Genomic DNA, 14,252 nt, shown 5'->3' with positions numbered 1-14,252 from the left:
TTAAATGATTTATTATTTTTTTAACTTTAGGAAGCTGGTACACTTATAATTTATAAGACTAAATTTGTAAGCTTTGGTTTCCTGAGAAAATGTAGTCCAAGTGATAAGACAATACAGTGGAAATTTATTAGAATGAAGTTGTAGATTTGGACATTAGCAATCTTACATTCCTGAAAGGAATATCAATGTACAAAATAATTTTATCCTACATCTGATAAAAAAATATATGTGGGGCTTTAAGACCATTTTAAAATTAAAACCAAATATCAAGCTGTATTACTTCATAATGGGCTTGTGAACAATTTAAAGTACACATCAAAATACTAACAATCAGGAAATTCATGGAAGGAAGGGTAAAGTTGAGGGTACAGATTTAATGAAGGAATTTTAACTCCTTTAGGGTCATTTGGCAATTATTTAAAAACTTTGTTCTATATATTACTTATAGATCAATTTTGAAGCTCATCCTCTGAAATATTCTAAACTCAAATTAGAAGATAATATGAAAAGAAAGAAATCATAGAATGAAACAGAAAACTAAGGAATATAACTAAAACCTAAAATATCTTAAAAATAGAACAATGTGTCAACTGACCCCATGTCTGCAACACTTAAGACAAAAGCCCAAGTGTAAGGGCCTAACTTGTCACATGAGTGACCCATAGATATTCCCAGCCTTCAGGGCTACCTTAAGTTTAAGGGAATATGAAATGAGAATCCCAGACATTAAAATGGCAAACAGGGATCACAGCGGAGCTGATAGTCTATCAGAACAGTACTTTCCAGAGGTTTTAAGGTGCTATTATGCTATGTTCACAAGTTCCAGGGAAAAGCCTAATATTTCATATAGTTTACTTTTTAGAGTAGCCAATATTAAATAAATAAATAAGTAGCGCTTATTAATTATAATTTTGGGCATACAAAAACAGTCTGTATTATTTATCAGCACCAAGTGACAAAATTCAGGTAAAGTTTTAAATAAATAATAAATTATTTTAAAATAATACCCAGCATAACTGCTGCACTCTCAGTACTAGTGCTTATTATATGATAGTAATTATATAAGTATATAGTAATCGATAAATATTTATTGAATTAATCTTCTAATCATCCCTGAATTCAGCTTTGTATCAAGATTACCTTTGAAATTAGTAAGATTTTAGTTTAGTGGAGAAACAATCATAAGATGAATTTTGACCCTGTACTTACAAGACTTTAGAATATTAAATATGAGGGGGACTAATAATTATATAAATGTACATATTAAGGAACTAAAATCTCACATATGGTTTTAAATTCTAGAAAGCAAAAAACAGGTGATTTTGTAGAATATGAAGGAAAATATCAATCCTGGGGTAAAAATCCTTAGCCTCTGATGATATCAAAGTAAATCTTTTAATCAGAAAAGCCAATGATCTATGTTAAGTCTTCGCCAAAAAGAAAAGATACTTTCCTGGCCTCTTTAACATATTTTGAATTATTTGAGTTAAGGAAATATTAAAGACCTGAGCTGAGAGGTATTTGTCCAACTTTCTATACTATACTGATTAATTTCCTTTATAAGACACATTCCATCTTGCTATTCTCATGAACATGTTTCATCAGCATCTGTGACCTAGAATTTTCACAGCAAGAAATACATAAAAGCAATTTAAATGTCATTTAGATTTACTTAATTTTGACTCACTGAAAAGTTATCACTCTTAATTTTGAGATTTCTATTTTAATTACAATTAGTATTAAAAATTCACTTAAACATAATTTGGATCACAAAAAAAATCTTTGAAAAGGTTTATAGTCTACATTATTAAGAACTTCTCAAGTCATTTGTATTTAGCTTAAATTTACTTTTAAAATGCTATTAAATTAGGGTTTCAAAGATGAACCAAACTGTTTTTACATCTTCTGAATTAGTTTTTCTTATACTGTAGCTAATATAAAAATGGCTGAGACTACAATTTTCCAGGCCATAAATTGTCACAAATTACTCTCCAATTCTTTAGTATTTAATAGACATCAAGAACTTTACCATTGTTTTAAGACTACAAAAGTGCCTTCTAAACCTGTATTGTGTGAATTAAAAATATTTTTTAACAAGATAATTTAAGAACTTCTCAAAGTTCAGGTCTCAGATTAATGCAATGATAACATTAAGACACTATTACACTTGATTTAAAGTTCTATTTTTTATTTCATTCATCTTAATGTGGATCTGACTTGTTTTTATACACTGAAGAGATCTAGCAATATAAAATGATTCACTAACAAGTGACAACAAAATACTTAATGAAAACATTAAACACGTAACTGCATTAATAATATGCTCTTTACTCAAAAAAAGCATAACATATCCACAGTGAAACATTAACAAAGATATAAACACACTGCTGTTTAAGAACAATTAACCTTTAGGATGAGTTAGCATTTCTGTTTTCAAAAGCCTATTACCCCAAGATTCATATCAGTACCTTTACCTAACTGCAGCATATTCACAAATTCAAACCATTTCAAATGTCTGGACTAGTATAATATATATATCTATAATAGTATTATAGATATATATATTGGTGTTGTATTTAAAAAAAAATAATTACCTACTGAAGACAGTCTCTCTGCCCTAAAGAGTAAAAACATGCACTATCAATTTCCAATCCTGTTTCCTGATGACAAGAGTTGCTTAGGCATAGGCTCCTTCCAACAAGCAAATGCTAAACTCATTATTCTAAAGGGGGGCTATGCAGACACAGGGAGGAGTCCAGCGGCTCTTTATGGCCAGGTCTGGACTTGAATAGGCACAGAAGTCCATCCAGAGGGAACTCCAGAGATGGTACATGCAAGAGCAGAACGTGGCCTCGACACAACATTTCCTTGACTTGATACTTCCAGTGGCTATTTCTTCAAATAACATTTTTGTTCATTTAAAAGTATTTAGAAGTAACTAGTAACATGTTCCAAACATACTGTTTTGGAAAAGTAAGTTATAATGATGGGAAATTTTGGTGACATTTTTGTAGTCCGTTAGTAAGGGAGAGATACTTAAACTGTCTTTTTTGATTCAAAATAGCCAATGAGAAGTAAAAAGCCAGGAATCACTTTCATTTCTCTGTAGAAAGTAATGACTTCAGTGATCAATAACACCCAACTGTTAAAAAAGTCTTTCTGGGAATCAGAAATTGAACTCTAAACTTTGGTCTAATAATTTCTCTATCAGACTACCCTTCATTTTCTCACCAAGTACTTTTCCTATGAATATATTTTTAGTTATAGCTTGACCATACAATGGCTGCCAGAGTAATATACTGTAGAATTCTAATAAGTAAAAACATATTTACAGATATGTATTTTTCTATGAAACACCTGTAAATGAAATGTAATAGACCTCTTTCATTAAATCTATTGCATCTTCTTCTACCTTGTTCAAAGAGTCAAAGAATTATGTCATAAATAAAGCCAATCTTAATAGGAAGACCAACATGCCTATGCTTACCAAACTTCTTGCTTTCTTTAGTTGTACCAGTCATCTTGATCTTTGCAACTTCAAAGAAATCTTTGATTTCTCTTTCATACAGTCGAGATAAATAATCCATGTAATTCTTAAAATAAATGTAACATGTACTTATTAATAAAACACATATAACAATATCTGTTTTTCAACCCTCCCCCCAGATCCTTTGTGCTTATTTTGAATTTTTTCATCCAAAAATTTCGTAAGTTATAAAAGGCAGGCTATGTTCTATCTTTTAAAAAATTAAATAGACATTATAATATTAACAATTTACAAAAATTGGAAGTCAAATGTAAACCACATTTATATTTTCACTTTTATATATTACCTTTCATATATTTTTAATATTGTTGCAATCATACTGGATAGGACATGTGAATCAGAGTGATTACACTTCTGCCTCATGATGTAATAACAGCAGAGTATTCTGCTTTGATAGTGTACCAATACCCCAACACAAGACCCAGAAGTGATTCCAATGTTTTACTATGACAGCTAATGTTACCATAAGTTTTTGGTCTACTCTTTTCCCCAAAAAGGTGTAATTGCTCATTCTTAAGGATTAGAAAAAATGGAGTTTTAACCTTTTCATAAAAAGCATTAGACAAAATTACAAAATAGTGTCTTGTCAGGCAATGTAACACTTAGCATAAATCTCAGCACGGCTCTGATTAAACTCTTTTGCTTTTCTAATTAATTGTTTCCCTGCAATAATTCCCAAGCTTGCCCAGAGTCAAAGAATATGGGAATCATTTTTTTCCCTGTGGGTCCTAGGGTCAAACCCAGGACTTCCCATATGCTAGGCAAGTGCACTAGTACTGAACCACATCTCTGGCCTGATACAGGAATCTTTATAGCTCTTTCTCCACACTGCTGCTATGCTGCCTGATGATAATGTCAATGGCAAGGAAGGAGAACACATACTTCCACTGAGCCTTTATCAGCCTGGGGTGTTACCCCCAAATAGGTTATATTCAGTCAGCATTTAATTAGTTCATCTCATAGTTTTCATAATTAATTTTATTAAAACAGATCTGATGAATTGCCCTTTCAATGAAAACATCTATTATTTAGCATATGAATTCATTTCTTCAATCTGCTTACCATCCCATAAAAATATCTTGTGCCCTCAGGAGGGATTCCTCATGGTAGGAGACCACATCTTTTTTCAAGTCCTAAATTGTATGCCATTACACAAAGTTTGACTAAACTTAAATAAATCCATAGCAGAAAAACTGCTCCTTGGTATTCTTCTAAATTTATCCTGAAATCTAAGCTTCAACTTCCTTTATTATCATTTTTAAGAAAGGTTAACATGCTTTAAAGATCAGGCACACCTTTCAAAAGGTTAAGTATTATGTAAATGCTTGTATATTTATTTTGTTCACCACTGATATTCTTAGATATTTTACAGCTATAACCTTAAAAAATAGTATTGTTTTCTTTTTTGTACTAGGATGGAACTTGGGACCTTGCGCTTGCAAGGCAGGCAACAGAACTACTAAGCTAAATCCTCAGCCCTATAAAATAGTATTTTGATCAAACAAAACACTGCCTCTTTTCAACTGTAGGTCATAAACATTTCCTACGCAGTATCTGTAAAAAGAACCAGTGTAGTGGTGTATGCCTGTAAATGCAGCACTCTGGGAGGTTGAGACAGGAGGATCACAAGTTTGAGCTCACTCTGGGCCACTTAGTAATTTAACGAGAGATCCCATATGGAAAAATAAAGAAAGAAACAAAGGAAGGAAGGAAGAAAGGAAGGGAAGGAGGGCAGGCTGGGGATGTAGTTCAGTGCTAAAGCCATGGGTTCAATCTTCAGTACCAAGAAAAAATGAAAAACAAAAAAGTCTGTAAAAAAGTCAAAGGGGAATTCTTTCCCATCTTTTGTATAATTTTAAAAGCAAATATAAAATTTAATTCCTATTTCATTGGGCTGCCTCACTTTTTCAATGGGACTTAAATGACTGGCTATCTTTCTTCCTGGTACTCAATAAAACTCACTAACTGCCAGACAGGTGTTACTGTATCAATCCATTCATGTACTTAATACCGAAAGATGTCTTACTAGGTATATATTTCTGCTAGCACCTACCTTAAAATTCATCTCAGTCAGTCTTTTCAATTTTATTTTGTGCTGTCTATAAAGTCTTCTGAGCGATCCATGATTTTTTTTTCTCTTTACACAATAAGGCAAATTCTACACACATGGAACTAAGGTTGAGAGATGTCTAAGTAATCTTCAAGCCTACCAATCCTGGAAGGTTATTAGGTTACGAAAGATCATTTTCTACCCAATCATGGATGGGTCATCTCTACTAACTGCCCTACATACATAACCCAGAGCCACAGCTAGGGGTCATGGTCCCGAGGAGGAAGAAATCTGGGTAGCTGACCTACATAACATAGGGTGTAATTATGTACATCTAAACTACAGACTTTGCTTCAATTCAGCCTTAGCGTAGCTGGCAGCAGTAACCAGTGACTCTCATCGCTGAAGAATGTGGAACAGGCTTTTCCTATTCTTTTTTTTTTTGCTTTGTAAACAACAGAGCTTTATACAAATATAAAGTTATGCACTTTCCAAGTTACTACTCCAAAAAAAACACTTATTCAATTTAACAAAATGTCTAAAGTATTTCAACAATGTATTTTAATAATACAGTCACAACATAATCTGCCCCCATTAAGACTCCAATGAAGTTTATAGTACCTACAACAGAATTTACAGATGCCTACAGTTTGTAGATCAGTTTAGTTTAGTTACATATATTGCTTTAAGAAATACCATTAATATAAATGTATGATTTACAATATCCTCATCATAGCAGAAAAAAAATAGATTCATAAAACAAAATGTCTTAGGCATTTATTATGCCAGGTATTCAAAAGATTATTCTCATTACCATAAGAATAATAGTCTTTTAGTGGTAAAAGTAAGATTTATTAGTCAGTCCAAAGACCACTGAAAGGCTTCCAGGGATTTCCAAAGTAAAATCTCACTATCCTTTCCCTAAAATAAATAAAACAGCAGCAATCCCTAGGTATACCTTAGACATAAACTATGAACATTCTGTTTATATATTATTGGCCTAGAGATAAAAATATAATTTTAGAAACTAGTCAACACTACTGGCCTGAATTTTGTTTTTACCTACTTGTATTTCTTAGATAAGAAATTTCACCATAAAGTACATATTAAAAATGAACAATTATTTCTAACTTTTCTAACTCATATATAAGCCAAATTTCACCATAAAGTACATATTAAAAATGAACAATTATTTCTAATTTTTCTAACTCATATATAAGCCAAAGTGCTCAGTTTTACAAAGAATCAAAACTTACTCCTGGGCCGGGGAAGTAGCTCAGCAGCACAGCACCTGCCTGGCAAGTGTGAGGTCCTAAATTCAATCCCCGGTACTGCCCCCCGCAAAGCCTTACTTCTGAAAATAATCTATAGAAATAATACGTAAACACACGGAACTATGAAACACACTAAGAACATCGTCCTATGTGCTATGGATCAATATGTAAAGATCTGTTACATATGTAAATGAACACATTAACTTGGGATACACTGCTATTACATGGTTGTGCATACACATGTATACCATAAAACAAATTCTGACAATGTTTCTGATGATACTATACTCTCTAGCCCCAACCACTGAAAGAAAATAAAAATAATATGAAACCTATTTCCTTTTTTAAATAAAGTTTTTAAGCAGAAAAACAAACCCAACACTCTTCTTTGTAAAATGAATGGAGCTCTAAACGGTTCAGAGTGAAGAATCTCTTCAATTGTTCCCCAAGGTAACAGAACACATTAGCTTTCTCTCTACTCAGGAAGCCTGGTCATCTCCAGTGTTTTGTCTTAAAAACTGCTTCCGGAGACACAAGGTAGCCATGCTGGTTAAATTCTTCTTGTTGCCCACCTTACACCTGATGTAACCATACAGGCTGGCACCTTGTAGCACCACACCCATGATAACCACCACCAACCACTTTACTCTAAAGGAAAAGAGAGCACTAAAGGCAAATATCACCCACAACACTGGACAGGCAATAAGTCCTAACCAAAATATTCTTGATTCGGCCTCTGAAACACTTTTATTCTCTTGAGAAGTTGCCTTCCTGGACTCAAACACCCAGTGGCTCTTTCCATCCTCATCAATATGATTCCACCAACACAGGCCAACCATTAATCTACCTGTGACATTCTTCACTGCCCAAAAGTCACATGACAACAAGATAATGGTCACCATACAGGCAATCCACACAGAAGACAGACTATAATTGCACTGACTCGAAAGAACAAATGGAAAAATGATGCCACTGGATGTCTGATTTTGGATTTTTGGTCTACTAACTGTCTCTTCTGCATCAGTGAAACATCTCCAGCATCATCATTACTGTCCGTCAATGTTAGTTGGGTAATAACCTGAATGCAAGATTCCGGCACTTCCTCCTATTCCTACAGGGTCGCAGTGCATGCCCCAAGGGTCAGGCCAGGAGAAATCTGAGATGCCTGCAGGCAGCTCCCCCCTCTTCCCACCCGGTGTACTATGGGCTAAAGGAAAAGCGACCACCCACAACCTCAAGCCCAGAGCGTTGCTGCAGCCCAGCCCGGGGGTCACCTGACCGTTGGCATTTGCTGACTATGGGCTCCTCCATAGCCCCAAGCTTCCCCTGCTCACCAGAAGCCTCGGGGCACCCAGAAGCCCTCCCCAGACAAGTGTCCTCGGTCCTCCACTCTCACTCGCCCGTCCTGCTCTTCTTTGAGCTCAGGCGGTGGGCAGGGACACAACAGCCCCTGGACGCCTGGCTCTCGCCCCATAAACCTAGCAGGGCAGCCCACTAGGTGCCGCTGCCCTCCCCCGAAGCCCACAGGCCCTCACCTCGGCTTTTCCTATTCTTTCCAAAAAGTGTAAACTATGTATACCCACCCAAATCAAACAGCTAAAATCAATCAGGTGTTATTTCTTAGTAAAGAAACACTGACCAGTTTGTCTGTTTTCATGCCTTTATCCCCCGCTTTTTAAAAATAAAATGCCTTTTTTGATAGCACTTCAGCAACCAAATCAGATTATGAAGAAAAAAAAAAAAGCTACAAAGCTCAAACCACACGATCAAGTAATATTCCTGGGAAGTAAGTCAATTTCATTTAAAAAGCTCATTATTATCACTCAAAAATAATGAGTAGAAAATGATTCCATAAATCATCACTAGGCTGGCTCTAGTCTTCTTTCTCATTTTAAATTACATTCATGAATACTGCACTGTATATAAAGGTAAGGCAATAAGACTCACTGAGAACACAATTAGGTAAAAAGCTTATTGATTACTTATTTGAATATTCACTAGGGGACAAAGCACTTGGCACAAAAGTCTTAAAGAGATACAATTTATGTTTAATTATTCAAAATATTTATCCTTCTAAAACTTCAAAAGGCAAAAAATTACAGTATGTAAATATTTTTCTTTAAGATGTCTCCAAACCAGAATTCTGTTGAACGAAAACAAAACAGAACAAAATATAATAACAGAGTTGCATAATTTAACAGACTAATTCTGAGAAACAAAAATCATCCTACCTAAAATAGCTAGCCAGATGAGATGTATATAAACACCTAAGGAGATGAAATTTTTTTTCAAAAAATGTTTAAAAAATATTATTTATGTAATATTATATAAAATTATTTATATTATCTTTATGATATGAATATATATAATATAAAATTATACAAATACACTGGTTCCTTGGTTCACAAACTTGATTCTTTCCATGATTCTGGTTGCAAACTGAGTTGGACGAAAACCAAATCAAATTCAATGATTAGGTTCAATGTTGACCTTATGGGGAAATTTGATTTGGTTCTTGTCCAGTTTGGTTTGCGACCAGCATCATGGAGGGAACTCAGTTTGTGAACCAAAGTACTACTATATATATAACACTATATACATATATAATATATAAATTTATGTAATACTATTATTTTAAAAATATTACTTATTTTACCAGGATTTATATCCCCCCTCTTGTCTCAGTTTAGAAGCACAGGGAGCCCAAATTCACTTTAAATGGGCAAAGGTACTTCAAAGAGAAAATGTACGTGGTTTGATACATACAAAAGAATATCCTACTGTCAAATATCTTGACATTAATGCACTGCTGACAGGAATACACAATTTGCCCCTTTCTTAGTATCTATTATACATCTCATAAATCTGTCTGTGTGTTGCTGAGGATTGAATCCAGGGTCCTAGGCACAGTAGATGAGCATTCTGTCACTGAGCCACACCCTTAGGCCCTTCTCAAAAATCTTAACCCAACACCTGGCCTTCTCCTGAAGCATGAATCAAAAATATTGGATAGGAGCTGCTTTTATATTAACAATTGCACTATTTTCATCCCACAAAGACAAAACTTTCCAATTCCAGGATAATCTTTTAGGGTCATACTGTCCACAAAAATTACTAAACTACTAATGAATAAATACTAAACTACTAAGAATACTAATGCATTTCTTTGATTCTTTTAAACTCCAAATACACAAAAATAAAAAATATTTTAAATGTTTCTCAGAAATTTCATGAAATTGCTCTTTCAGCCAGCACTATCTGGAAGAGTACTAGCTATTTATATATTTGAGTTAGATAAGTGGCAATTCTTTAGCTCTATTTTTTAAAAAAGGAACAAGAGATCCAATTTCTTCTACCATTTCTCCTTTACTCTTTTACTTATGTTTTATGTTTCTCATAAGAGAAACCGTATGTTATTTAACTTTCTGTGTCTGATTTATTTCAGTTAACATTATAGTCTCATGTTCCATCCATTTTCCTGCAAATGACATCATTTCATTCTTTATAGTCAAACAGTATTCCTAACATGTCCATGCTCTAAACTAAGGTTACAGCATAAATGACAGAAAAGGACTGTCCCTATTGTTTCCTGCCTTGATGGGTTAGGTTATTGGATCATATCATCCCACTGCTCAAAGTCCCGTCTCACCGAATCTTCCAATGACATGCATAGTAAAACCACCCTTTTCTTATCCACAAGACCTTCTGCCCTGCCCCCACTCAGCTCCGCCCTGGCGCACTGCACTCTACCACTCTGGCCTCCCTGTGTCTCCCTAAGCACACCGGGTGCACTCTGCCTTACAGTACTACTACTGTGGGAAGCTTTTCTCTAGAAAACCCCATTGCTCCTCCCTTATCTGTAAACTCTGTTCTCAAATGTCACCTCTTCATGACTCTTCCTCTTTCCACCCAATTTGAAAATGGACCCTCCTCACGTTCTGGCATTCTCAGAGCACTCAGCAGAACTTTCTAATACACTACTTAATTAACTTCTTGGCCTGTCTTTCTCCTCTAGAAAATGTGCCGTTTCCTTCAATGCTGTATCCTGTGCATAACAGTAATGGCACATAATAGGTGCTCAACCTCTCTACTGAGTGAATGTATGAATGAATGACTCTGCCCCTCCCCAGTTGCTGACTGTAGTCACTACCATGTACCAGTGTCCTGATCTTCAATCCTGGCAAGTATGCCATCATCCTGTTGCTCTTGCCTTTGATGAGTCTCTCTTTTGGCTTTTATTCTCTCTCCATTTCCTTACTTCCATCTTCCTAGTTAAAGACTTTGTTTCATCTGAATTATTACATTAGGTTCTTAATTGATTTTCTCTATCTAATCTTTTCCTATGTTCAAGGAACAATATTAAGTCTCACAGCTTGCACACATTTGATTGACTGACTGACTGCAGTACAGTGGATGCTTGACCTATGAACGTGATCAGTTCCCAAGGACTGACTGTAACTCAAGTTGGTTGTAAGTCAATTCAACTGAGATCTGGATGTTTACCTGGGTACATGCTATAGATAACCAGAGGCAGATAAATCTTCCATTAACCTAGTTAACCCAAGTTGTTTGTATGTCAGGCTGGTTGTAACTTGAGGGTCTCCTGTACTAGGGACTGAATGCAGGCCTTGTGCATACTAGGTAAGTGCTCCACCACTGAGATACACTGCCAGCCCTTATAGTATTTTATTTTGAGGTGAGTTCTTGTTAAATTGCCTGGAATGCAATTCTCCTACCTCAGCCCCCTGAGTAGCTGGCATTGGAGGTATGTGCCACTGTGCCTAGCTCCCACATCTTTTTAAACATAATTTCTCACACAGAAGAGTATGAAATTTCTTTTTTTTTTTTTTTTCGGAACCAGGGATCAAACTCGGGACCTTGCACTTGTGAGGCAGGCGGCAGAACCACTGAGCTAAATCCCTTGCCCTAAGAGTATGAAATTTCTGCTTTAACCATGCTAACCCTCCTCCTCATCCTATGACGGGCTATTTTGATCACTTTTGCCTGCATATCTTGCTCTCACGTCCTCAGATACCATTTGTTTTGTTTTATCTAATCCCACTCATTATTTAAAACTCAACCGAAGGTCCAGTATTTTATATGAAATTTTCCCCACAGCTTCAGGACATGCATTTCTAGCCTCTAAACTGCCACATATTTAAACTCATTTCCAGCCTAGCACTTAATTTTATTGCTAACTGTTTTGTGGATGATTCTTCCTGATCAGATTTAGAGCTTCTCAGAAGTAGGGGCTTGCTTGTTTGGCCTGAGGTACCTGGCATAGGAGAATGGTTGTTTAATAAAAACGCACTTTGTACTTTCTTAACAGAACAGGTTATACATTCTTAGGAGGTCAATGCCTCACTTATATATCTTCATACTCCCATAAAGAAACTCAGGACCTAATTATTGCACTGAACTAAACTGAATGATGCTCTAGGTATAGTATGGCTTAACACTACTTTATACTGAAGTTCAAAATTTAGCTCTTCTTCATCCAAGTAAATAAAATTAGTATTACCTAGGTTAATAAGCACTCAGAAATTCAATTATTTTCTGCTTTACTAAGAACACAGTTCATTATTTCAAACTTGGGGAACTGAATACATAAGCTCTTGATTCTAAAAGATTATGCTGTATACTCAGTAAATAGCTGATATCAAATCCATACCTTTGTCAGTCCCTCATATTTTCCATAATCTGTACTCTTCAGCCACTCCATCAACTTGGCATATCGGAGCAAGTCTCTATGAAATGGATGATGATTGGGTAAAGTCAGTTCAACAGAGTGTTGAGCTAGAGTTGAACTCTGATCATGACCCTAGAGTGAGTAAGTAAACAGCATCACTGACAATTCAAACACTGTTACAATTGCAAATTCTAAAAGGTGAGCAGCGGTGGCCAGGCAAGGCCAGCAAAACACAGAAAAAGCAAGTACTTACTTGCTCACATTTATCATTCTGGGTATATCAACTTTATACTACCCATAAAATCACAAACATTCAAGAATGTCACTGATAAATTGACCATTTCATGTTTTAAAGGAGTTGAGAATAAATGTTATAATCAAGCTTTTCTTTCTCATACCATATTATTTTATGATTTATTAAGCAAATATACTTGTGAATACAGACTGTATTAAGAAATACACAAAATAGGGAAGTCATTCAAAAAATAAATGTCTACATAATGTTATTCCCATTACAGTCTATAATATTTAACACACTTTAACAATATACGTGATAGAGAACTTTAGAGCAAGATGACTATATACTCAGCTTTCTAGGATAACCCCTAATAACTATAATTTTTCCATTAAAGTGATTGTTAAATAGCTAACTACATATGATTTTATTTTTAAACCTTGATGAGACTTTTACATAACTAAATAAGCTAACACACAGTCTTAGGCACAGTATGCATCTTAACCGTTGCTTTAGAAAATACAGACCTGGTAGATCATCTGATTCAATAACTGTTTTCTAGAAGAAGAAACTGAGGCTCAAAGGATTAAGTGGTTTGTTCAGGTCACAAAGGAAAAAAGCTAGATTGGAACTTTAGTTATCTGAGTCTCATTGGTCTTTTTAAAAACATATGTCAAGAAAATCCACCTTAGCCAGACTTAAAAAATGGCAACTGCCTACTAGCCGTTAGTATTAAAAAAATCTCCCTAGCCCACTTTTGAACAATCTAGCTCTTCTCCTTTGCATCTTCCAGGAACTTGAAGTTCATATCTAAGACACAAGGAATTCAAAGATTTAAAAAGTTGATTTCCCTTGAAAATATAATTTTCCCAAAACAATCAAAAGGCAACACAAGCCAGATTTATTTAAAACCATTTGCATTAAATCTGATTTGCCCAGATAGTCAGAAGTTATGTTAGCATTTTATGAAAATTGTATTAAAATGACAAACACTGTTGAATTTGGGGGGTTGAGTAACTTATTTGTGGTAAAGTAACTAAAGCTAATTAAAAATATATATGATACCAACTGATATATATATTAGCCTAACGTACTCTGAATTTAAAGAATTTAAAATTCTTTTAAAAGATCTTTTAAATCTATGCTTTACTATATAGACACTATATACAGTACACAAAATAAGAACTTAGTAGTTATGGACTTAAAAAAAATTCTTTTAAACACAGAGTATCCAAAAAGAAAATTTCTTGGCCCACAGAATAAAGCAGTCCATAGTAACTGAGAAGTACCCTCAGAGTAAGAGAGGTGGAGGTAAAAGATATTCAAAGTACTAAGATCTTCATTATTATCTGTTTTTCATTAAATTTTTCAAGTCAGTATATCTCCAATTTAAAATGGAGATAGAAAATAGGAGGGACCCATTATATAGAAATTACACATAAAATTATGTAGGTCAA

General features: G+C 34.7%; 1 protein-coding gene and 1 pseudogene across 18 annotated transcripts in view; both read right to left on the bottom strand.

Moving 5' to 3' along the window:
- The window catches only part of Exoc1 (exocyst complex component 1), a 55,205-nt gene that overhangs the window by 15,182 nt on the left and 25,771 nt on the right, over positions 1–14,252 (bottom strand). For all 18 annotated transcript variants that reach the window (XM_013073983.3, XM_021262324.2, XM_013073985.3 and 15 more), the window contains 2 exons: positions 12,543–12,692; positions 3,488–3,593 (listed from right to left, as the gene is read on the bottom strand). In XM_013073983.3, the coding sequence (XP_012929437.1) occupies positions 3,488–3,593; positions 12,543–12,692 (256 nt within the window). The remainder of the gene's footprint in view (positions 1–3,487; positions 3,594–12,542; positions 12,693–14,252) is intronic.
- On the bottom strand, positions 7,218–8,033 carry LOC110350235 (Golgi apparatus membrane protein TVP23 homolog B pseudogene; annotated as a pseudogene).

Source organism: Heterocephalus glaber, unplaced genomic scaffold (genome assembly GCF_053883595.1).
Source record: "Heterocephalus glaber isolate CG9 unplaced genomic scaffold, H.glaber_assembly_v1.0 deba00001509, whole genome shotgun sequence".
In the NCBI taxonomy this organism is placed as follows: Eukaryota; Metazoa; Chordata; class Mammalia; order Rodentia; family Bathyergidae; genus Heterocephalus; species Heterocephalus glaber.
Note: the sequence above shows the minus strand (reverse complement) of the source record. Positions and strands in the feature narration are given on the sequence as shown.